The sequence below is a fragment of the Rhinoraja longicauda genome, unplaced genomic scaffold (genome assembly GCF_053455715.1).
Source record: "Rhinoraja longicauda isolate Sanriku21f unplaced genomic scaffold, sRhiLon1.1 Scf000197, whole genome shotgun sequence".
In the NCBI taxonomy this organism is placed as follows: domain Eukaryota; kingdom Metazoa; phylum Chordata; class Chondrichthyes; order Rajiformes; family Arhynchobatidae; genus Rhinoraja; species Rhinoraja longicauda.
The window spans coordinates 27,588-52,726 of NW_027601415.1; the positions used below are offsets into that span (position 1 = coordinate 27,588).

The 25,139-nt window shown below is 46.8% G+C and overlaps 1 protein-coding gene across 1 annotated transcript; it reads left to right on the forward strand.

Moving 5' to 3' along the window:
• Nucleotides 1-2,927: 2,927 nt before the first annotated feature.
• LOC144590480 (zinc-binding protein A33-like) lies at nt 2,928-24,018 on the forward strand. The gene is made up of 7 exons (XM_078395063.1): nt 2,928-3,006; nt 6,393-6,547; nt 6,639-6,734; nt 12,556-12,789; nt 13,479-13,501; nt 15,126-15,241; nt 23,222-24,018. Exons 1-7 carry the CDS (start codon nt 2,928-2,930, stop codon nt 23,749-23,751), a joined length of 1,233 nt encoding a protein of 410 aa, XP_078251189.1. The 3' UTR covers nt 23,752-24,018.
• The last annotated feature ends 1,121 nt before the right edge of the window (nt 24,019-25,139 follow it).

A 25,139-nucleotide genomic window follows, 5' to 3' on the forward strand; every position in this document is an offset into this window, starting at 1 on the left:
AAAAAATAGTCAAGGCAAATGTGGGTCCCTTGAAGACAGAAGCAGGGGAATTTATTATGGGGAACAAAGAAATGGCAGACGAGTTAAACCGTTACTTTGGATCTGTCTTCACTGAGGAAGATACACACAATCTCCCAAATGTTCTAGGGGCCGGAGAACCTAGGGTGATGGAGGAACTGAAGGAAATCCACATTAGGCAGGAAATGGTTTTGGGTAGACTGATGGGACTGAAGGCTGATAAATCCCCAGGGCCTGATGGACTGCATCCCAGAGTACTTAAGGAGGTGGCTCTAGAAATAGTGGAAGCATTGGAGATCATTTTTCAATGTTCTATAGATTCAGGATCAGTTCCTGTGGATTGGAGGATAGCAAATGTTATCCCACTTTTTAAGAAAGGAGGGAGAGAGAAAACGGGGAATTATAGACCAGTTAGTCTGACATCAGTGGTGGGGAAGATGCTGGAGTCAATTATAAAAGACGAAATTGCTGAGCATTTGGATAGCAGTAACGGGATCATTCCGAGTCAGCATGGATTTACGAAGGGGAAATCATGCGTGACAAATCTACTGGAATTTTTTGAGGATGTAACTAGGAAAATTGACAAGGGAGAGTCAGTGGATGTGGTGTACCTCGACTTTCAGAAAGCCTTCGACAAGGTCCCACATAGGAGATTAGTGGGCAAAATTAGGGCACATGGTATTGGGGGTAGGGTACTGACATGGATAGAAAATTGGTTGACAGACAGAAAGCAAAGAGTGGGGATAAATGGGTCCCTTTCGGAATGGCAGGCAGTGACCAGTGGGGTACCGCAAGGTTCGGTGCTGGGACCCCAGCTATTTACGATATACATTAATGACTTAGACGAAGGGATTAAAAGTACCATTAGCAAATTTGCAGATGATACTAAGTTGGGGGGTAGTGTGAATTGTGAGGAAGATGCAATAAGGCTGCAGGGTGACTTGGACAGGTTGTGTGAGTGGGCGGATACATGGCATATGCAGTTTAATGTAGATAAGTGTGAGGTTATTCACTTTGGAAGTAAGAATAGAAAGGCAGATTATTATCTGAATGGTGTCAAGTTAGGAGGAGGGGGAGTTCAACGAGATCTGGGTGTCCTAGTGCATCAGTCAATGAAAGGAAGCATGCAGGTACAGCAGGCAGTGAAGAAAGCCAATGGAATGTTGGCCTTCGTAACAAGAGGAGTTGAGTATAGGAGCAAAGAGGTCCTTCTACAGTTGTACCGGGCCCTGGTGAGACCGCACCTGGAGTACTGTGTGCAGTTTTGGTCTCCAAATTTGAGGAAGGATATTCTTGCTATGGAGGGCGTGCAGCGTAGGTTCACTAGGTTAATTCCCGGAATGGCGGGACTGTCGTATGTTGAAAGGCTGGAGCGATTGGGCTTGTATACACTGGAATTTAGAAGGATGAGGGGGGATCTTATTGAAACATATAAGATAATTAGGGGATTGGACACATTAGAGGCAGATAACATGTTCCCAATGTTAGGGGAGTCCAGAACAAGGGGCCACAGTTTGAGAATAAGGGGTAGGCCATTTAGAACGGAGATGAGGAAGAACTTTTTCAGTCAGAGGGTGGTGAAGGTGTGGAATTCTCTGCCTCAGAAGGCAGTGGAGGCCAGTTCGTTGGTTGCTTTCAAGAGAGAGCTGGATAGAGCTCTTGAGGATAGCGGAGTGAGGGGGTATGGGGAGAAGGCAGGAACGGGGTACTGATTGAGTGATCAGCCATGATCGCATTGAATGGCGGTGCTGGCTCGAAGGGCTGAATGGCCTACTCCTGCACCTATTGTCTATTGTCTATTGTCTATTGTCCCGGGACCGGCGTCAGGAGCGGGGCTCAGGGGCTGTGGGGCAGAAACCCAGAGTACAACAGGTCGGCGCTGAACGGCTCCCATTTAATCCCCAAATTCCGCGTCGTAAAAACCCCAGTGAGCGCGAAAATAAAACCAGGGGGAATGTAAATGTGAGAAGAGAGAAATAAACAGCAAGTGGAATCAGAGCTATCACTCCGTTCATTTCAACGCGTTAACCGCGTCACTTCTTGGTCCCGCCACTAGATGGCAGCAACGCCACGCGGTGCGACCACAGACCAGCTGTAACTTTGAGAATTAACTTTGACAATTGCAGAAACAGCGGGAATCTGATTTAATAAGTGACGTTTGTGACCTGTTACCACACCTGCGACCCAAACAACATGCATGGCTTAAAATGTGTAATAAAGGCAGAAATTGCCCCCAAAACTCAGCGGGTCAGGCAGCATCTGCAAGGTGAAACAAACCTTACATTTCAATTGACAATAGGTACAGGAGTAGGCCATTCGGCCCCTCGAGCCAGCACCGCCATTCAATGTGTTCATGGCTGATCAGTCACAACCAGTACCCCGTTCCTGCCTTCTCCCCATACCCCCTGACTCCGCTATCATTAAGAGCTCTATCTCCCGCTCTCTTGAAAGCATCCAGAGAATTGGCCTCCACTGCTTTCTGAGGCAGAGAAATCCACAGATTTATAACTCTCCGCAAATCTGCTAATGGTACTTTTAATCCCTTCATGTAAGTCATTAATGTATATTGTAAATAGCTGCGGTCCCAGCACCGAGCCTTGCGGTACCCCACTAGTCACTGCCTGCCATTCTGAAAGGGACCCATTTATCCCGACTCTTTGTTTCCCGTCTGCCAACCAATTTTCTATCCAGGTCAGCAACCTGCCACCAATATCATGTGCTCGAATCTTGCCCACTAATCTCCTACGCTTTCTGAAAGTCCATGTACACTTCATCCACTGGCTCTCCCTTGTCCATTTTCCTACTTACATCCTCAAAAAATTCCAGAAGATTAGTCAAGCATGATTTCCCCTCCGTAAATCCGCTGACTCAGACCGATCCTGTTACTGCTATCCAAATGTTTTTCAGATATGATACTGGTGACAAATGATGATCAACCTGAGTTATTAACTCTGTTTCTCACTCTACAGACGCTAACCGTCCAGCTGAGTATTTCTCGGATTTTATTTTTGATTTTTAGCATCTCCTTATTCCTTCTCTCCAGAGATGCTGCCTGACCTGTCGAGTTACTCCGGCTCTTTGTGTCTATCCGTCCAAACCTTTCCTGTCTGTGTGTCTGCCCGAATTTCTTTTCATTATTGTCCATTTGGGAATGCTTGTGCCTCTGATGGATATTAGGGTGCCGTCTGTACGGAGTACGTGTGTTCTCGCCGTGACCTGCGTGGGTTTTCACCGGATGCTCAGGTTTCCATCCACACTCCAAAGACGTGCAGGTTGTGGGTTAATTGGCTTCGGTAAAATTGTAAATTGTCCCTACTGTGTGTGGGATAGTACTGGTGTGCGGGGATCGGTGGGCGGTGCGGATTCGGTGGGCCGAAGGGCCTGTTTCTGTGCTATAAAGTGGAAGATAATAAAGAGGACGAAGGTTGGACTTTTTTTTCCTTCCATCACAGTGAGGAATGTGGGGAATCCACTGTGGTGGATGTTTATGTTAACTTCTATGTAATTCTGTGTCTTGATTTTTTTTTGTCTGGCTATATGGTAATTCGCATATCACTGTACCTTAATTGGTACACGTGACAATAAAAGACCTTCGACTCTAAAACTTACTGAAGCTTACTTGGAGAATTTAATGCTTTTAAACTAGCTCTTGTTCACACCTTATCTTTTTTCTGATTATTGTGTAATCAGGATATGTGATGCCATCTGCCAGCCTGATTCTCTCCTCACTTACACCTCAATCATCCCCTCTAATATCTTCAGACTTTAAACTCAAAGCTTGTCACCGACTGATTGCTGAAGATAGACACAAAAGCTGGAGTAACACAGCGGGACAGGCAGCATCTCTGGAGAGAAGGAATGGGTGACGTTTCGGGTCGAGACCCTTCTTCATACTCAATCTTCGGTTTAAACGAGCATCTGCAGTTCCTTCCAACGCACGGGTCGATTCTGACCGTTTGAAGATGGGTCTTGACACGAAACGTCACCCATTCCTTCTCTCCAGAGATGCTGTTTGACCCGCTGAGTTACTCCAGCACTTTGTGTCTGTCTTCGGTTTAAACCAGCACCTGCAGTTCCTTCCTACACATAGCGACTGATTACTGTTCACTTCAGCTTTGATGGCAACCGGTATTATGGAAGCAAGACCCCATGGCGCTGATGGCGGCGGCAACCCGAGACCCGCTGTTGCCGCGGCTTCTCATCCCCCTCCACCACCCTCTCCCCCTCATCCCCCTCCCTCTCCGCCGGGCCTGCAGCGGCGGCCCCGACCCAGACCGGCAGCGGCTCCACAAGGAGCGGCGGCGGCTGCGGAGAGAGGCGGCCTTGGAGGCCCGGAGTGGAGGAAGAGGAGAGAGAAATGGAGGGGTGAGGGAGAGGAGGAGAGAGAAATGGAGGGTGAGGGAGAGGAGAAGGGAGAAATGGAGGGGTGAGGGAGAGGAGGCGAGGGAGTGGAGGAGAGAAAAATGGAGGGGTGAGGAGGAGAGGAAGTGGACAATGCGAGGGAGAGGAGGGGTGAGGGGAAGGAGAGGAATGAGGGAGAGGTGGAGAGGAAGAGGGGGACGAGGGAAAGGAGGAGGAGAGGTGAAGGAGAGGAAGGGGGTGAGGAGGAGGTGCAGGGAGAGGGAGAGGAGGGTGAAAGGGAGAGGAGGAAAGGGAGAGGAGGAGATGGAGAGGAGGAGGGTTGAAGGAGAGGAAGAGGTAGGGTGAGGGGGCGGAGGAGAAAGAGGAGGAGGGGTGATTCGAAGGCGTCCGCTTTGTTCAGGAAACGGGGCTTCAACTCCACTGCACGTTGTTGTCCAGCCTCACTTGCCCCCTCTGGCAGCTTGTTCCAGACACCCACGACCTTCTGTGTGAAAATGTTGTTCCTCAGGTTCCCGATTAAATCTTGCACCTCTCACCACAAACCTGTGTCCTCTAGTTCTCGATTCCACTGCTCCAGGTAACAGACTGTGCATTCACCCTGTCTATTCACCTCTTGATCTTATGCACTTCAGCCTCCTGCGCTCCAATGAATAAATCCTTCCCTGCCCAACCTCTCCCTTTCGCTCTGACCCTCAAATCCTGGCACCATCTTCGTGAATCCACTCTGCAATTGTTTCCAACATATTATCCTGCCTTACACTGTCCCAAGCGCTACTCTCCGCTTCCGTCTATATTCAATGCAGTTTAATGTGTAACTGACCCCTCCATGTGTTAGAGAGCGGGGGGACCCTCCATAGTTTCCGCGGGTGGATTTGTCCCCTTCCTTTAAAATGGTCGTAACGATGGTGATCCTCGGGTGCTCTGGCCGGCGCTCTTCTTCCCAGAGGAAGGCAGACATTGATGGTGAAACTCACCAGCGCCTTCAGTGCACCTGCACAACCGTTGGCCGTCTGAGGAGAAGACTGTTTGAAGATCAGGACACAATTCGCAAGTCCTCAATCATTTTGTCACACACCTTCTGTCTTCTCATCTCTGGCCTTTGTCCAACCGTCTGCCTATCAACGGCAAAACCTGCCTCTCCAGTGTAATCAGTGTTTTGGGGAACAGTATGTGTGCAGCGTAGGTTTACTAGGTTAATTCTCGGACTGGCGGGACTGTCATATGTTGAAAGACTGGAGCGGCTAGGCTTGTATACACTGGAATTTAGAAGGATGAGAGGGGATCTTATCGAAACATATAAGATTATTAAGGGGTTGGACACGTTAGAGCAGGAAACATGTTCCCAATGTTGGAGGAGTCCAGAACCAGGGGCCACAGTTTAAGAATAAGGGGTAGGCCATTTAGAACTGAGATGAGGAAATACTTTTTCAGTCAGAGTTGTGAATCTGTGGAATTCTCTGCCTCCGAAGGCAGTGGAGGCCAATTCTCTGAATGCATTCAAGAGAGAGCGAGATAGCGCTCTTAAGGATAGCGGAGTCAGGGGGTATGGGGAGAAGGCAGGAACGGGGTACTGATTGAGAATGATCAGCCATGATCACATTGAATGGCGGTGCTGGCTCGAGGAGCTGAATGGCCTCCTCCTGCACCTATTGTCTATTGTCTAAGGGTCGAGTGGTCTATCTTGCTCCTCTAGTATCTTTGATCAGCAGCTGCGCGAAAGGGAATGCGTTTTGAACCAGGAAGAGGCGGAGTTAAAATGGCTTCGAAAGACCAGGTCGAGAGTTGGACCGAGGAGGCAGTTTGTCCCATCTGCCTGGATTTCTTCACCGATCCGGTTATACTGGAGTGCGGGCACAACTTCTGCCGCTCCTGTATCACACAGAGTTGGGACCGGGAGGGGAGAAACTCCTGCCCGGAATGTAGAGAGGTGTTTACAGACCGCACCCTCAGGGTGAATCGGGCCTTGGCGAGACTGGCTGAGAAAGCTCAAACACTGAGCCTGAATCGGACAGAGAAGGAAAGTAAACTTCACTGCGAGGAACATCAGGAAGAACTGAAGCTGTTTTGTGAAACTGACAAGAAGCTGATCTGCCTGGTTTGTGCAGCTGGGCGGGAACACAAGTCTCACAGCTTCATGCCGGTCAAAGAGGCTGTTGAAAACTACAAGGTAAAAGCAAACCGATTTTGATCCCATCATTGTTTAATACCGTTTTTATTGTCTAACGCTTTTATTCTCCGATTTTCAAACACAATTCCAGGATCAGGTGAAATCTTCCATCCAGTCTCTCACGAAAGATCAATCAGAGATCCAGCAAATGGAACAGCAACAGAAAGAGAAGATTGCTGGAGTTCTGGTGAGGCTTTTAAGTTTCGATTTCCTGATCTTGTGCAGGTTTGATCCCTGTGATGCGTGTAATAACAGGGCAGCGCAGTGACACAAGTAGTGCTGCTGTCTCCTAGTTCTGGCGAGCGGGTTCGATCCTGAACTCGGGCGCTGCAGAGACAATAGGTGCAGGAGTAGGCCATTCGGCCCTTCATGCCAGCACCGCCATTCAGCATGATCATGGCTGAATTAGGGTCCAAATTCAGTACCCCGTTTCTGCTTTTTCCCCATATCTTTTGATTCCGTTAGCCCTAACAGCTATATGTAACTCTTGAGAACATCCAGTGTATTGGCCTCCACTGCCTTCCGAGGCAGAGAATTCCATAGATTCGCAACTCTTTGGGTGAATTTTTTTTCCTCATCTCATTGTAAATTTCACCAGTGGGGGACGAATAAAGGAATATATTATTATTATATCAGTCCTAAATAGAAAAATAGGTGCAGGAGTAGGCCATTTGGCCCTTCGAGCCAACACCACCATTCAATATGATCATGACCTATCCCTTATTCTTTAACTATAACCCCTGGTTCTGGACTCCCCCAACATCAGGAACATTTTTCCCGCATCTAGCCTCTCCAATCCCTAAAGAATTTTACATGTTTCTATAAGATCCCCTGTCATCCTTTGAAATTCCAGTGAATACAATTCTTTCAGTCCTGCCATCCCGGTAATTAACCTGATGAACCTACACTGCACTCCATCAATAGCAAGAATGTCCTTCCTTAATTTAGGAGATCAAAACTGCACACAATATTCCAGGTGTGGTTTCAACAGGACCCTGCACAACTGCAGTAGGACATCCTTGCTCCTAAACCTAAATCCTCTCACATGCCATTAGTTTTCTTCACTGCCTGCTCTACCTGCATGCTTACTTTCATTGACTGATGTACAAGGACACCCAGGTCTCCTTGCACCTCCACTTTTCCTAATCTGACACCATTCAGATAATAATCTGCCTTCTTGTTCTTGCCACAAAAGTGGATAACGTCACATTTATCCACATTTTACTGCATCTGCCATGCATCTGCCCACTCACCCAACCTATCCAACTCACCCTGCAGCCTCACAACATCCTCCTCGCAGCTCACACTGCCGCCCAGCTTTGTGGCATCCGCAAACTTGGAGATATTACATTTAATTCCCTCGTCTAAATCATATAACCATATAACCATATAACAACTACAGCAAGGAAACAGGCCCGTTCGGCCCTACCAGTCCACGCCGACCACTCTCCCTGACCTAGTCTCATCTACCTGCACTCAGACCATAACCCCCTAATCCCCTCTTATCCATATACCTATCCAATTTACTCTTAAATAATAAAATCGAGCCTGCCTCCACCACTTCCACCGGAAGCCCATTCCATACAGCCACCACCCTCTGAGTAAAGAAGTTACCCCTCATGTTACCCCTAAACTTTTGTCCCTCAATTCTGAAGCTATGTCCCCTTGTTGGAATCTTCCCCACTCTCAAAGGGAAAAGCCTACCCAGGTCAACTCTGTCCGTCCCTCTCAAAATTAAAAAAACCTCTATCAAGTCCCCCCTCAACCTTCTACGCTCCAAAGAATAAAGACCCAACCTGCTCAACCTCTCTCTGTAGCTTAAGTGCTGAAACCCAGGCAACATTCTAGTAAATCTCCTCTGTACCCTCTCCATTTTGTCGACATCCTTCCTATAATTTGGCGACCAGAACTGCACACCATACTCCAGATTCGGCCTCACCAATGCCCTGTACAATTTTAACATTACATCCCAACTTCTATACTCGATGCTCTGATTTATAAAGGCAAGCATACCAAACGCCTTCTTCACCACCCTATCCACATGAGATTCCACCTTCAGGGAACAATGCACAGTTATTCCCAGATCCCTCTGTTCCACTGCATTCCTCAATTCCCTACCATTTACCCTGTATGTCCTATTTTGATTTGTCCTACCAAAATGCAGCACCTCACACTTATCAGCATTAAACTCCATCTGCCATCTTTCAGCCCACCCTTCCAAAAGGCCCAAGTCTCTCTGTAGACTTTGAAACTCTACTTCATTATTAACTACTTCACCTATCTTAGTATCATCTGCATATTTAATAATCCAATTTGCCACACCATCATCCAGATCATTAATGTAAATGACAAACAACAGTGGACCCAACACAGATCCTTGGGGTACTCCACTAGACACTGGCCTCCAACCTGACATACAATTGTCAACCATTACCCTCTGGTATCTCCCATTCAGCAATTGTTGAATCCATCTTGCAACCTCACTATTAATACCCAACGATTTAACCTTCTTAATCAACCTTCCATGTGGAACCTTGTCAAATGCCTTACTGAAGTCCATATAGACAACATCCACAGCCTTGCCCTTATCAATTTCCCTGGTAACCTCTTCAAAAAATTCAAGAAGATTAGTCAAACATGACCTTCCAGGCACAAATCCATGTTGACTGTTTCTAATCAGGCCTTGTTTATCCAAATAATTATATATATTGTCCCTAAATATCTTTTCCATTAATTTCCCCACCACAGACGTCAAACTAACAGGTCTATAATTGCTAGGTTTACTTTTAGAACCTTTTTTAAACAAAGGCACAACATGCGCAATGCGCCAATCTTCCGGCACCATCCCCGTTTCTAATGACGTTTGAAATATTTCCGTCATAGTCCCTGCTATTTCTGCACTAACTTCCCTCAATGTCCTAGGGAATATCCTATCAGGACCTGGAGACTTATCCGCTTTTATATTTTTCAAAAGTGTCCGTACCTCCACTTCTTTAATCCTCATAATTTCCATCACTACTCTACTTGTTTCGCTTACCTCACATAATTCAATATCCTTCTCCTCGGTGAATACCGAAGAAAAGAAATTGTTTAATATCTCCCCCATTTCTTCCGGCTCAGCACATAGCTGTCCACTCTGACTCTCTAATGGACCAATTTTTATCCCTCGCTATCCTTTTGCTATTGACATATCTGTAGAACCCCTTGGGGTTTACTTTTACATTACTTGCCAAAGCAGCCTCATATCTTTTTTTCGCTTTTCTAATTTCCTTCTTAAGATTCCTTTTACATTCTTTATATTCCTCAAGAACCTCATTTACTCCCTGCCGCTTATATTTATTGTATATCTCCCTCTTTTTCCGAACCAAGTGTCCAATTTCCCTGGAAAACCACGGCTCTTTCAAATTATTATTCTTTCCTTTCCACCGAACAGGGACATAAAGACTCTGTACTCTCAAAATTTCACCTTTAAATATCCTCCATTTCTCTATTATATCCTTTTCATAAAACAAAAAGTTCCATTTCACTCCTTTTAAATCCTTTCTCATCTCCTCAAAATTAGCCTTTCTCCAATCCAAAATCTCAACCCTTGGTCCAGATTTGACCTTCTCCATAATTATATTAAAACTAATGGCATTGTGATCACTAGACCCAAAGTGCTCCTCAACACATACCTCTGTCACCTGACCCGTCTCATTTCCTAACAGGAGGTCCAACACTGCCCCTTCTCTGGTAGGTACCTCTACGTATTGCTGCAAAAAATTATCCTGCACACATTTTACAAACTCCAAACCATCCAGCCCTTTAACAGAATGTGATTCCCAGTCTATATACGGAAAATTGAAATCACCCACAATCACTACTCTGTGCTTACTACTAATATCTGCTATCTCCTTACATATTTGCTCTTCCAATTCTCGTTCCCTATTTGGCGGTCTATAATACACCCCTATAAGTGTTGCTAAACCTTTCTCATTTCTGAGTTCCACCCAAACAGCCTCCCTAATCGAGCCTTCTAGTCTGTCCTGCCAAAGCACTGCTGTGATATCCTCCCTGACAAGCAATGCAACACCCCCACCTCTTGCCCCTCCGATTCTATCACATCTGAAACAATGAAATCCTGGAATATTTAATTGCCAATCGCAACCCTCCTGCAACCATGTTTCACTGATCGCCACAACATCATACTTCCAGATGTCAATCCAGGCTCTAAGCTCATCCACCTTTCTTACAATGCTCCTAGCATTAAAATATACACATTTAAGGGACCCATCATTTCTTATTCTCAGTTTATTTCTTTTCACTACTTTCTCTCCTACATATTGGGTTTGAGTGTTTCCCTTTTCTGCCTCCTGCCTCACACACTGCCTATTAGCTATCTGTGTTTGAGTCCCTCCCCCCAACCGTACTAGTTTAAAGTCTCCGCAATTACCTTAGCAAATCTCCCCGCCAGGATATTGGTTCCTCTCAGGTTCAGATGCAACCCGTCCTTTTTGTACAGGTCATACTTCCCCCAGAAGAAGTCCCAATGATCCAGAAACTTGAATCCCTGCTCCCTGCACCAGTCCCTCAGCCACGTATTTATCCTCCACCTCACTCCATTCCTATGCTCACTATCGCGTGGCACAGGCAGTAAGCCTGAGATTATTGCTTTGGAAGTCCTTTTTTTTAACTCTCTTCCTAGCCCCCTAAATTCTCCTTTCAGGACCTCTTCCCTTATCCTACCTATATTGTTGGTACCTATATGTACCACGACCTCTGGCTCCTCTCCCTCCCCTTTCAGGATATCCTGGACACGCTCAGACACACCGGCACCAGGGAGGCAAACCACCATCCGGGTCTCCCGACTGCGTCCACAGAATCGCCTATCTGACCCCCTCACTATAGAGTCCCCTATTACTATCGCTCTCCTCTTCTTTTCCCTACCCTTCTGAGCAACAGGGCCGGACTCCTTGCCAGAGGCCCGGGCACCGTCGCTGCCCCCAGGTAGGCTGTTCCCCCAACAGTACTTAAACAGGAGTACTTATTTCCAAGGGGTACAGCCACCGGGGTACTCTCTAGTCCCTGCCTCTGCTCCTTGCCCCCCCTAACCGTGACCCACTTGTCTACCTCCCGTGGTCTTGGAATGACCACCTCTCTGTAACTCCTATCTATAACCTCCTCACTCTCCCTGACCAGACGGAGGTCATCAATCTGCGGCTCCAGGTTCCTAATACGGTCCCTTAGGAGCCCCATCTCGTCGCACCTGGCGCAGATGTGGATGTCTGGAAGACTATCAGACTCCCAGATTCCCCACATCCGACACCCAGAACAATAAACTGCCCTGGCACTCGTACTCCCCAAACAAAGCCCCGTGCTCGGTTTCTAAACCTACCGCCCGGCCGCTGCTCCAACCGCTCCAACCGCCCACCCAAAAGAACTGAGTGGTCTCCTGGGAGAGGCGAAAAAACGGATAAAAAACCCAGGCCAATTTGGGGAGAAAAAATCCGGGAAATTCCTCTCCGACCCCAAGCTAGGCGATCGAAACTTGTCCGGGAGATCACACAGGTCTTACTCCTTACTATCCCCACACAATACTTCCCAAGCAACACAGCTTGGTGCTGCTGCTGCTGATTGCTGCTGGCTGCTGCTGTTGCTGCCGATTGCTGCTGTTGCTGCTGATTGCTGCTACTGCTGCTGATTGCTTCCCAATTGCAGTTTCTGTCCCGTTAGTATATATTGTAAATAACTGCGGTCCCAGAAATGAGCCTTGCGGCACCCCACTAGGGGTTGGTGGACGGATAAATGGGAATTAATGGACACGTGAGAAGGAATAGGCAGCTGGGAATTGTATTAGGGGTAGAGGATTGATGGGTTGTAAGATTACCCTCACGATACTTTAGATGCATTTAGAAAAACTATTAAATTGCCAAAGCAAATAAAAATGCACAGGCCAAATGTCACCAGTAAAGACGCGAGGAACCATAATCAGTGACATGAAATATTGATCTTCACCTTTCATTTCACAGGAACAGTCACACAACCTTCTGTCCAAGATCACATCCCAGTTTGCTGAACTGCATCAGATTCTCACTGAGAAAGAGCAGCGCGTACTGGCAGATATCCGGGAGGAAGAGAAGAAGATTCTAAATACAATGGAGAAAAAACTTGAAGAGATTGAGGAGAATTTAAATTCCATTCAGGAGGAGCTCTTTAAGTTGCAGCAACGGATGGATCAAAAGAACAGTGTGGTGTTTCTGAAGGTGAGGGGTGACTCCACAGTTTGGCGAAGTGAAAGTGCACAGGCACAAAATGGTAGGGGATATTTCTAAAATAAATGCTGCTTTTTCCCAGTAATTGAGAACTGGGTAAATGCCCCGTCTGTTCCAGAGCTGTGCTGCTGTTGTTCCCAAACTAAGTGGCCTCCCGCATAATCTGCGGGATCTCTGTACTGCCTGCGGTCTCCTTGGGATGAGTTACTGTGATCCTGTCACTGAGTTAGCGAATGTTGGAAATTTCCCCGAAAAGATGGAAAATCTCCAGGAAATCAAAAGATCATCTGGAAAGTTTGTCGTATGTTCCTCTTTAGTGGGAAAGAATTACGCGGCGTTAAAGGGATCTGTTGAAGGCTTGCCCTCGGATACACAATCAAAACCCCTGCAATTTACCCACCTTAACACGCCTTGAGGTCGCCAGCACTTAAGAGGACCTGTCCTATCCTAATTATCCCTTTGCTCTTAAAGAGACCTATTCTCCCCCTAGTTATTATTTTGCTATTAATACACTTGTAGAATCTCTAGGGCAATATCCAATTTCTGTCTCTGTGACGACGACAATAAATGCTGGGCAGTGGAACATTTCTGGGGCATGTTGTGATTTGTGTGAAACTCCTGTTGTCGGGATGTGGATGTCCCGTCTCAGTCTACTCAGATTTGTGTTTTGTTTCTTGCAGGAGGAAGCTGGTGGGAAGAGGAGGTAGGATATGCTCTTGACTGAAACACTGCATATAACAACTACAGCATGGAAACAGGCCTGTCCGGCCCTACCAGTCCACGCCGACCATTCTCCCTGACCTAGTCTCATCTACCTGCACTCAGACCATAACCCTCCAATCCCCTCCTATCCATATACCTATCCAATTTACTCTTAAATAATAAAATCGAGCCAGCCTCCACCACTTCCACCGGAAGTCCATTCCATACAGCCACAACCCTCTGAGTAAAGAAATTCCCCCTCATGTTACCCCTAAACCTTTGTCCCTCAATTCTGAAGCTATGTCCCCTTGTTGGAATCTTCCCCACTCTCAAAGGGAAAAGCCTACCCACGTCAACTCTGTCCGTCCCTCTCAAAATTTTAAAGACCTCTATCAAGTCCCCCCTCAACCTTCTACGCTCCAAAGAATAAAGACCCAACCTGTTCAACCTCTCTCTGTAGCCTAAGTGCTGAAACCCAGGCAACATTCTAGTAAATCTCCTCTGTACCCTCTCCATTTTGTCGACATCCTTCCTATAATTTGGCGACCAAAACTGCACACCATACTCCAGATTCGGCCTCACCAATGCCCTGTACAATTTCAACATTACATCCCAACTTCTATACTCGATGCTCTGATTTATAAAGGCAAGCATACCAAACGCCTTCTTCACCACCCTATCCACATGAGATTCCACCTTCAGGGAACAATGCACAGTTATTCCCAGATCCCTCTGTTCCACTGCATTCCTCAATTCCCTACCATTTACCCTGTACGTCCTATTTTGATTTGTCCTACCAAAATGCAGCACCTCACACTTATCAGCATTAAACTCCATCTGCCATCTTTCAGCCCACCCTTCCAAAAGGCCCAAGTCTCTCTGTAGACTTTGAAAATCTACCTCACTATCAACTACTCCACCTATCTTAGTATCATCTGCATATTTACTAATCCAATTTGCCACACCATCATCCAGATCATTAATGTAAATGACAAACAACAGTGGACCCAACACAGATCCTTGGGGCACTCCACTAGACACTGGCCTCCAACCTGACATACAATTGTCAACCGTTACCCTCTGGTATCTCCCATTCAGCCATTGTTGAATCCATCTTGCAACCTCACTATTAATACCCAACGATTTAACCTTCTTAATCAACCTTCCATGTGGAACCTTGTCAAATGCCTTACTGAAGTCCATATAGACAACATCCACAGCCTTGCCCTTATCAATTTCCCTGGTAACCTCTTCAAAAAATTCAAGAAGATTAGTCAAACATGACCTTCCAGGCACAAATCCATGTTGACTGTTTCTAATCAGGCCTTGATTATCCAAATAATTATATATATTGTCCCTAAGTATCTTTTCCATTAATTTTCCCACCACAGACGTCAAACTAATAGGTCTATAATTGCTAGGTTTACTTTTAGAACCTTTTTTAAACAACGGCACAACATGCGCAATGCGCCAATCTTCCGGCACCATCCCTGTTTCTAATGACGTTTGAAATATTTCCGTCATAGCCCCTGCTATTTCTGCACTAACTTCCCTGCATGTTTGTGTGTAACAGCTCAAATAAATTGTTGAGGCTCAGTTTATAACCAGCTGCTAAATATTTGCAGGGTTAGTGATGAAGATAGAGCACTCACAGTGACAGATGGTGCCGTGCCGATTGAAAAATTCCATCACCACTTTTTAATGAACACGCTGTGGAGAGAGACATCTGACATTAAGCACGGTAAAACCTGTTCAGTTTCCCCTCTTCTTGTTTATAATGCCTTTTAGTAACACAGATGCAAACATTGCCGATAGAAATTGTATTCGCCTCTAACACCTCCTATGGCAGCTATCTCTCTGCCACCCAGTGCCTTAAAACGTTGCCGTTGAAGAACATTTTAGACTTTCCCTTCACAACTTAAACAGATGCCCTCGAAGTTTAGAAAACTGCATCTCCCACTCCTCAGTCCGTTGGCCCAGTTCATTACGATCAGTTTAATCTTAGACAACCTTCTTCACTCTCCACCATGTCTCATGAATTTTAGTCTCATCCACAAACCTGCTAGCCATGCCACCCACATACACATCATTTATCTAATCATTTGTATAAATAGGGACCAACAGTGGACTCAGCATTGAGCATTGTGGTGCACCACTTGCAACAGGCCTCCAGTCTGAAAATCAACTCTCTACCTCCGACCTCTGTCTCCCACCTTCAGGCCACATGTTTACCCATTGGCTAACTACCCTGGATTCCATATGTTCCAGCCTTCCTGATTAGCCGACCATAGAGGTTGCTGCTATCAAATTGTTAATCATACCTCTGACATTCACATCCACGCCTTAGAAATATAACATATAAACAGCAGTGAGCATCTGAAATGTTCTTCCCTAGGAGGCAGTGATAGGTCAGATTATTGGAATAGGCAAAGTGAACACAGATGGATATTTGAAGGATCGAGAAATTGGCGGTTATGGAGAACTTGTATAGAACAGGAATTGGTGCCATCTTAGATCAGTCATGATCACATTGAATGGCGGAGTCGACCTGAGGAGCGGAGCCTACTCCTCCTGCTATTTTCTTGTGATCTTTACTTTTTTTCATACCTACAGCATGATAAACCTTACACAGAGTTGAATATGGCAAAGATTGACAATACTTGTCCCTGGGACAATGAGTTTGCTGTGCGGGGTGAGATTGGATAGACTACGCCTGTGTACTCGAGCGTTTGAGTGTATTAGAGGGGATCACAGTGAAACACAGAGTCCTTACAGGGCTCAGTGGGCTGGATGCAGGGAGGATGGTTCCCCTGTCAGAGGGGTCTGGAGAGTGGGCACTCTCTCAGAATGTGGGCTGCACCATGTGGCACAGAGATAAGGAGACATTACTGCACGCAGAGACTGGGGAACGACCCTGCACCGGTGGCTGTGGAGACTCAGTCATTCAGTGCTCTTGGAGCTGAGAGCCATGGTTGTACATTACAGAGTCTGGCCCTTCGGCCCATCATGCCCATGACCATCTTTTCCCCAGCTATACTAATCGATTTGCCCACATTCCATCGGCATTCTTCTCCACCTCACCTATTTAAATACCTCCAATATATTGATGATATCTCACTCCACCACCCCCTCTGTAGCATGTTCCAGATATCACCCATTCTCAGTGTAAATCTATGTACTAAACCTCTCGTTTGTTTGTTTGTTCCGGAACTACAGCCAAAACGGTACACGATAGCACGACGATTTTAAGCCCACCTTACTCACCGTCATCCCTTTGGTGCTAATGGAAGACGTTTCATTGAAATCGGTGTTATATTTTTTGTTATTCACATTTTAAGGTTTAATTCTATCTCTAGGGACGTAGGGGGGAGGGAGGGAGAGAGGAGGGGGGGGAGGAGAGGGTGCTGCACCAATGCAGGAGAGGTTTGGGCCCAACGGATCCACTTGGTCTAGTAAAACCTAAATCTCAGATATACTTTAAAATACTTTGCTCTCAATATAAACCTGCACTCTCGTGATTTGATATCCCTGCATGTGAATAAGGTTTAGATAATTACCCTGCATCCTGCTGCAGACTTTGACAACCTTCCCTACTATCCACAATTTTTGCTTCCTCCCCAAACTTACTAATCACACCTCCCACATTCACATCCAAGCCATGATCATATAACATAAACAGCAAAGGGGACTCGAGGTAAAAGAGCCATTAGGAGGCAGTGATCTCAATATGGTAAGTTTTACTTTAAAAATTGAGCGGGAGAAGGGAAAATTGGAAGTGTCAGTATTACAGTACAGCAAAGGGAAGGCATGAGGCAGGAGCTGGCCTGAATTCACTGGAAGGAGGCCCTAGCAGGGAAGACGGTGAAACAGCAATGGCAGGTATTCCTGGGAATAATGCAGAAGTTGCAGGATCAATTTATCCCAAAGAGGAGGAAAGATTCTAAGGGGAGTAAGAGGCACCCGTGGCTGACAAGGGAAGTCAAGGGCAGCATAAAAATAAAAGAGAAGTACAACAAAGCAAAGAAGAGTGGGAAGCCAGAGGATTGGGACTCTTTTAAAGCGCAACAGAAGATAACTAAGAAGGCAATACGGGGAGAAAAGATGGGGTACGAGGGTAGAAACATAGAAACATAGAAAATAGGTGCAGGAGTAGGCCATTCAGCCCTTCGAGCCTGCACCGCCATTCAATATGATCATGGCTGATCATCTAACTCAGTATCCTGTACCTGCCTTCTCTCCATACCTCCTGATCCCTTTAGGCACAAAGGCCACATCTAACTCCCTCTTAAATATAGCCAATGAACAGGCCTCAACTACCCTTTGTGGCAGAGAATTCCACAGATTCACCACTCTGTGTGAAAAAAAACGTTCTCATCTTGGTCCTAAAAGACTCCCCTTATCCTTAAACTGTGACCCCTGGTTCTGGACTTCCCCAACATCGGGAACAATCTTCCTGCATCTAGCCTGTCCAACCCCTTAAGAATTTTGTAAGTTTCTATAATATCCCCCCTCAATCTTCTAAATTCCAGCGAGTAGAAGGTGAGTCTATCCAGTCTTTCTTCATATGAAAGTCCTGCCATCCCAGGAATCAATCTGGTGAACCTTCTCTGTGCTCCCTCTATGGCAAGAATGTCTTTTGTCAGATTAGGAGACCAAAACTGTACGCAATACTCCAGGTGTGGTCTCACCAATGCCCTGTACAACTGCAGCAGAACCTCCTTGCTCCTATACTCAAATCCCCTCGCTATGAATGCCAACATACCATTCACTTTCTTCACTGCCTGCTGCACCTGCATGCCTACTTTCAATGACTGGTGTACCACGACACCCAGGTCTCGTTGCATCTCCCCTTTTCCTAATCGGCCACCATTCAGATAATAGTCTGCTTTCCTGTTCTTGCCACCAAAGTGGATAACCTCACATTTATCCACATTAAACTGCATCTGCCATGCATTTGCCCACTCACCTAACCTATTCAAGTCACCCTGCAGCCTCCTAGCATTCACCTCACCGCTAACACTGCCCCCCAGCTTCGTGTCATCCGCAAACCTGGTGATGTTGCATTCAATTCCCTCGTCCAAATCATTAATATATATTGTAAATAGCTGGGGTCCCAGCACTGAGCCTTGCGGTACCCCACTAGTCACTGCCTGCCATTCTGAAAAGGACCCGTTTATTCCTACTCTTTGCTTCCTGTCTGCCAGCCAGTTCTCTATCCACATCAATACTGAACCCACAATACCGTGTGCTTTAAGTTTGCATACTAATCTCTTATGTGGGACCTTGTCGAAAGCCTTCTGGAAGTCCAGATATAACACATCCACTGGTTCTCCCTTATCCACTCTACTAGTTACATCCTCGAAAAATTCTATAAGATTCGTCAGACATGATTTACCTTTCATAAATCCATGCTGACCTTGTCCAATGATTTCACCACTTTCCAAATGTGCTACTATACCATTTTTAATAACTGACTCTAGCATTTTCCCCACGACCGACGTTAGACTAACTGGTCTGTAATTCCCCGTTTTCTCTCTCCCGCCCTTTTTGAAAAGTGGGGTTCCATTATCTACCCTCCAATCCTCAGAATCTAAAGAGTTTTGAAAAATTATCACTAATGCATCCACTATTTCTGGGGCCACCTCCTTAAGCACTCTGGGATGCAGCTTATCTGGCCCTGGGGATTTATCGGCCTTTAATCCATTAAATTTACCTAACACCACTTCCCGACTAACCTGGATTTCACTCAGTTCCTCCATCTCATTTGACCCCCGGTCCCCCGCTATTTCCGGCAGATTATTTATGTTTTCCTTAGTGAAGACGGAACCAAAGTAGTTATTCAATTGGTCTGTCATGTCCTTGTTCCCCATGACCAATTCACCTGTTTTTGACTGCAAGGGACCTACATTTGTTTTAACTAATCTTTTTATCTTCACATATCTATAAAAGCTTTTGCAGTCAGTTTTTATGTTCCTTGCCAGTTTTCTTTCATAATCTATTTTCCCTTTCCTAATTAAGCCCTTTGTCCTCCTCTGCTGGATTCTGAATTTCTCCCAGTCCTCTGGTAGGCTGCTTTTTCTTGCTAATTTGTATGCTTCATCTTTTGTTTTGATACTATCCCTAATTTCCCTTGTTAGCCACGGATGCACTACCTTCCCTGATTGATTATTTTGCCAAACTGCGATGAACAATTGTTGTAGTTCATCCATGCGGTCTTTAAATGCCTTCCATTGCATATCCACCGTCAACCCTTTAAGAATCAATTGCCAGTCTATCTTGGCCAATTCATGTCTCATACCCTCAAAGTTACCTTTCTTTAAGCTCAGAACGGTTGTTTCTGAATTAACTATGTCACTTCCATCCTAATGAAGAACTCAACCATATTATGGTCACTCTTGCCCAAGGGGCCACGCACATCAAGACTGCTAACTAACCCTTCCTCGTTACTCAATACCCAGTCTAGAATAGCCTGCTCTCTCGTTGGTTCCTCTACATGTTGGTTTAGAAAACTATCCCGCATACATTCCAAGAAATCCTCTTCCTCAGCACCTCTGCCAATTTGATTCACCCAATCTATATGTAGATTGAAGTCACCCATTATAACTGTTTTACCTTTGTTGCACGCATTTCTAATTTCCTGTTTGATGCCATCCCCAACTCTACTACTACTGTTAGGTGTCCTGTACACAACTCCCACTAGCGTTTTCTGCCCCCTAGTGTTTCGCAGCTCTACCCATATCGATTCCACATCCTCCAAGCAAATGTCCATCCTTTCTATTGCGTTAATCTCCTCTCTAACCAGCAACGCTACCCCACCTCCTTTTCCTTTCTGTCTATCCCTCCTGAATATTGAATATCCCTGGATGTTCAGCTCCCAGCCTTGGTCACCCTTGAGCCATGTCTCCGTAATCCCAACTATATCATATTCATTAATAACTATCTGCACATTCAACTCATCCACCTTATTATGAATGCTCCTTGCATTGAAACACAAAGCCTTCAGGCTTGTCTTTACAACACTCTTACCCCTTATACAATTATGTTGAAAAGTGGCCCTTTTTGATTTTTTGCCCTGGATTTGTCAGCCTGCCACTTTTACTTTTCACCTTGCTACCTATTGCTTCTACCCTAATTTTACACCGCTTTGTCTCTCTGCTCATGCTCCCATCCCTCTGCCACATTAGTTTAAATCCTCCCCGACAGCACTAGCAAACATTCCCCCAAGGACATTGGTTCCATTCCAGCTCAGGTGCAGACCGTCCTGTTTGTACTGGTCCCACCTCCCCCAGAACTGGTTCCAATGTCCTAGAAATTTGAATCCCTCCCCCTTGCACCATTTTTCAAGCCACGTATTCATCTGAAATATCCTCCTATTTCTACTCTGACTAGCGCGTGGCACTGGTAGTAATCCAGAGACTAATTACATTTGAGGTCCTACTTTTAAGTTTATCTCCTAGCTCCCTAAATTCACCTTGTAGGACCTCATCCCGTTTTTTACCTAAATCGTTGGTGCCAATGTGCACCACGACAACTGGCTGTTCACCCTCCCCCTCCAGAATGTTCTGCAGCCGCTCAGAGACATCCCTGACCCTTGCACCAGGGAGGCAACATACCATCCTGGAGTCTCATTTGCGGCTGCAGAAACGCCTATCTATTCCCCTTACAATTGAATCCCCTATTACTATAGCCTTTCCACTCTCCCCCCCCCCCCCCCCCCTTTGCCGCAGAACCACCCACGGTGCCATGAACTTGGCTGCTGCTGCCTTTTCTGATGAGCCATCTCCCCCAACAGTATCCAAAATGGTATATCTGTTTAGGAGGGAGATGACCGCAGGGGACTCCTGCACTACCTGCCTACTGCTACGCTGGCTAGTGGCCACCCGTTCCCTTTCTGTCCGCTTAACTTTTACCTGCTGTGTGGTCAACTCACTGTACGTGCTATTCACGATCTTCTCAGCATCGTGGATGCTCCTGTATGAATCCAACCGCAGCTCCAACCGTTCAATGTGGTCTGCCAGGAGCCGCAGCTGGACACACTTCTTGCACACGTAGTCATCAGGGACACCGACAATATCCCTGATCTCCCACATGTTGCAGGATGAGCACTCCACTCCACGGTAAACTAGCCAATAATATAAAGGAGGATAGTAAAAGCTTTCTTAGTTATTTAAAGAGGAAAAAAAGAGTCAAGGCAAATGTGGGTCCCTTGAAGACAGAAGCAGGGGAATTTATTATGTGGAACAAGGAAATGGCAGACGAGTTGAACCGGAACTATGGATCTGTCTTCACCAAGGAAGATACAAGCAATCTCCCAAATGTTCTAGTGGCCAGAGATCCTAGGGTGACGGAGGAACTGAAGGAAATTCACATTAGGCAGGAAATGGTGTTGGGTAGACTGATGGGACTGAAGGCTAATAAATCCCCAGTGCCTGATGGTCTGCATCCCAGGGTACTTAAGGGGGTGGCGCTAGAAATTGTGGGCACATTGGTGATCATTTTCCAATGTTCTAGATTCAGGATCAGTTCATGTGGATTGGAGGGTAGCTAATGTTGTCCCACTTTTTAAGAAAGGAGGGAGAGAGAAAACGGGAAATTATAGACCAGTTAGTCTTGCATCAGTGGTGGGGAAGATGCTGGAGTCAATTATAAAAGACGAAATTGCGGAGCATTTGGATAGTAGTAACAGGATTGTTCCGAGTCAGCATTGATTTACAAAGGGGAAATCATGCTTGACTAATCTTCTGGAATTCTTTGAGGATGTAACTAGGAAATTTGACTGGGGAGAGCCGGTGGATGTGGTGTACCTCGACTTTCAGAAAGCCTTCGACAAGGTTCCACATAGGAGGTTAGTGGGCAAAATTAGATTTTTAGATTTAGAGATACAGCGCGTAAACAGGCCCTTCGGCCCACCGGGTCCGCGCCGCCCAGCGATCCCCGCACATTAACAATATACTACACACACTAGGGACAATTAAAAAAAAAAAACATTTACCCAGCCAATTAACCTACATACCTGTACGTCTTTGGAGTGTGGGAGGAAACCGAAGGACTCGGAGAAAACCCACGCAGGTCAGGGGAGAACGTACAAACTCCGTACAGACGGCACCCGTAGTCAGGATCGAACCTGAGTCTCCGGCGCTGCATTCGCTGTAAGGCGGTAACTCTACCGCTGCGCCACCGTGCCGCCCATGAGAACATGGTATTCTGCCTAACCTCTGCTTCCTTCCATGGTCCAAGCCACCCCTCCCTCTCTCTCACCCTCCACTCTAAGAAACAGGGCCAGGTCATCTGGCCCCTCGTGTCTGCCCCTTTTCACTGTGATCATGACGACCCCACCATGCACCTCTACCTCCTCTTTAACATCCTCAAATTACCGCTAACCTCAATATCCTCTTGCTCCGATCTGCCTCCAGATGTGTACCCCCCTTCGATTCTCCTTCACCACCGCAATCTCACAATCCTCCTCACTCTCCACACTCTTCCTCCCCGTCCACCCTCCCCCACCTCACGAAATCCCCCTCGCCATCTCTGGATTAAAAACTCCGGGGGAGATGTCTGTTGTCTACCCGATGTGGTTGTGGGTGAAACCCCGGGCAAGGTTTCAGTTCTCCGCCCGCCTGTGCCTGAGGCCGAGCGGCCTCTCCCCCGGTCCCGGGGTCGCGCTGCCCGAGTCTCCCCCCGACCCCCGGGGACTCTCTGATTCTCTGCTTCTCCCCCCCAGTCTCCGTCACCCTGGATGTGGAAACAGCGCATCCGGAGCTCGAGGTGTCTGAGGATCGGAAGAGGATGAGACGGACCGGGACCCGGAGGAGTCTCTCTGACACCGGGAAGAGGTTTACAGGCAGTGCGTGTGTGCTGGGATCGGACGGATTCACATCAGGGAGACATTACTGGGAGGTGGAGGTGGCGGGGAGTGAGGGCTGGAGTCTGGGAGTCGCCGCAGAGTCTGTGGAGAGGAAGAGACCGGTCACACTGACCCCGGAGGCTGGAGTCTGGAGCATCGGGCGGTGGGATGACGAGTTTGCTGCACTTACCTCCCCTCCATCCCGTCTCCCCGCCCGTCCCATCCCCGGGAGGGTGGGAGTTTATCTCAGTTACGAGTCCGGGACAGTTTCGTTTTACGATGCGGACACCAAGTCCCATCTCCACACCTTCACTGGGAATAAATTCACGGAGAAACTTTATCCTTTCTTCTGGACGTGGGATGGAAACTGGCTGAGAATCTGCTCCGGTTCCGCTCCGGGTGTGTAAAAGGGTCGGGTCCCGGGACCGGCGTCAGGAGCGGGGCTCAGGGGCTGTGGGGCAGAAACCCGGTGGACAACAGGTCGGCGCTGAACGGCTCCCATTTAATCCCCAAATTCCGCGTCGTAAAAACTCCAGTGAGCGCGGATATAAAACCAGGGGGAATGTAAATGTGGGAAGAGAGAAATAAACAGCAAGTGGAATCAGAGCTGTCGATCCTTTCATTTTAACGCCTTAAACGCGTCCGGCAACAGAACAGAAATTACTTTTGTGAAAATATTTTAAAAATGTAATGGCATTGGACCCTTCTGGTCAAAAGTCGTCACGGTATTATTAACTCCGTTCAATGACTAGTTCAATGTAATAGATACATTTCATGTTCAGTGATTTGGAAAATGTACACAACCATTGACACACACGACAAGCTAATTGAAAGATCGCATTTACAATACAATACAATACAATACAATACAATACAATATATCTTTATTGTCATTGTACCCAGGGGTACAACGAGATTGGGAATGCGCCTCCCATACGATGCAATAATTTAAGTAATTTAGACAACAGCAACCCAACGAAACAAATGTAACAGTTTTAGACAGGGTAAAGTGCAAGTTGATCTATGCGTTGCGACCATCCGGCTCAGCAGGACCGGTTCATAGCAGCTATGGCCCTGGGGATGAAGCTGTTCCTGAATCTGGAGGTGCGGGCGTAGAAAGCCTTGTATCGTCTGCCCGATGGAAAGAGTTCGAACAGACTGTTGCAGGGGTGTGAATAGTCTTTGTGGATGCTGGTGGCTTTTCTGAGGCATTGTGTGTTGTAGATGCCCTCCAAGTCTGGTAGCTGTGTTCCGATGGCCCTCTGAGCTCTATGGACTACCCGCTGTAGAGCTTTCCTTTCTGCCTCCGTGCAGCTTAGGTACCACACAGGGATGCCATGCGTTAGGATGCTCTCTATGGTGCAGCGGTAGAAGGTCGTCAGCAGCTGTTGGGGTAGACCAGACTTTTTCAGTGTTCTTAGGTAGAACAGTCTTTGTTGTGCCTTCTTGACCAGCGCAGCAGTGTTATTGGACCATGTTAGGTCCTCCGAAATGTGAGTGCCCAGAAACTTGAAGCTGGACACTCTCTCCACACTGTCCCCGTTGATAGAGATCGGGGCATATTCCCCATTATGTGACTTACGGAAGTTGATGATCAGCTCCTTGGTCTTGGTGGTATTTAGGGACAGGTTGTTATCCGAGCACCAGTCCGCCAGGTTCTGCACCTCCGCTCTATAGTTTGTTTCATCCCCGTTGGTGATAAGCCCGATCACCGTTGTGTCGTCTGCAAACTTGACAATGGTGTTGGTGACGAATGCAGGAACACAGTCGTGTGTGAAGAGGGAGTAGAGCATGG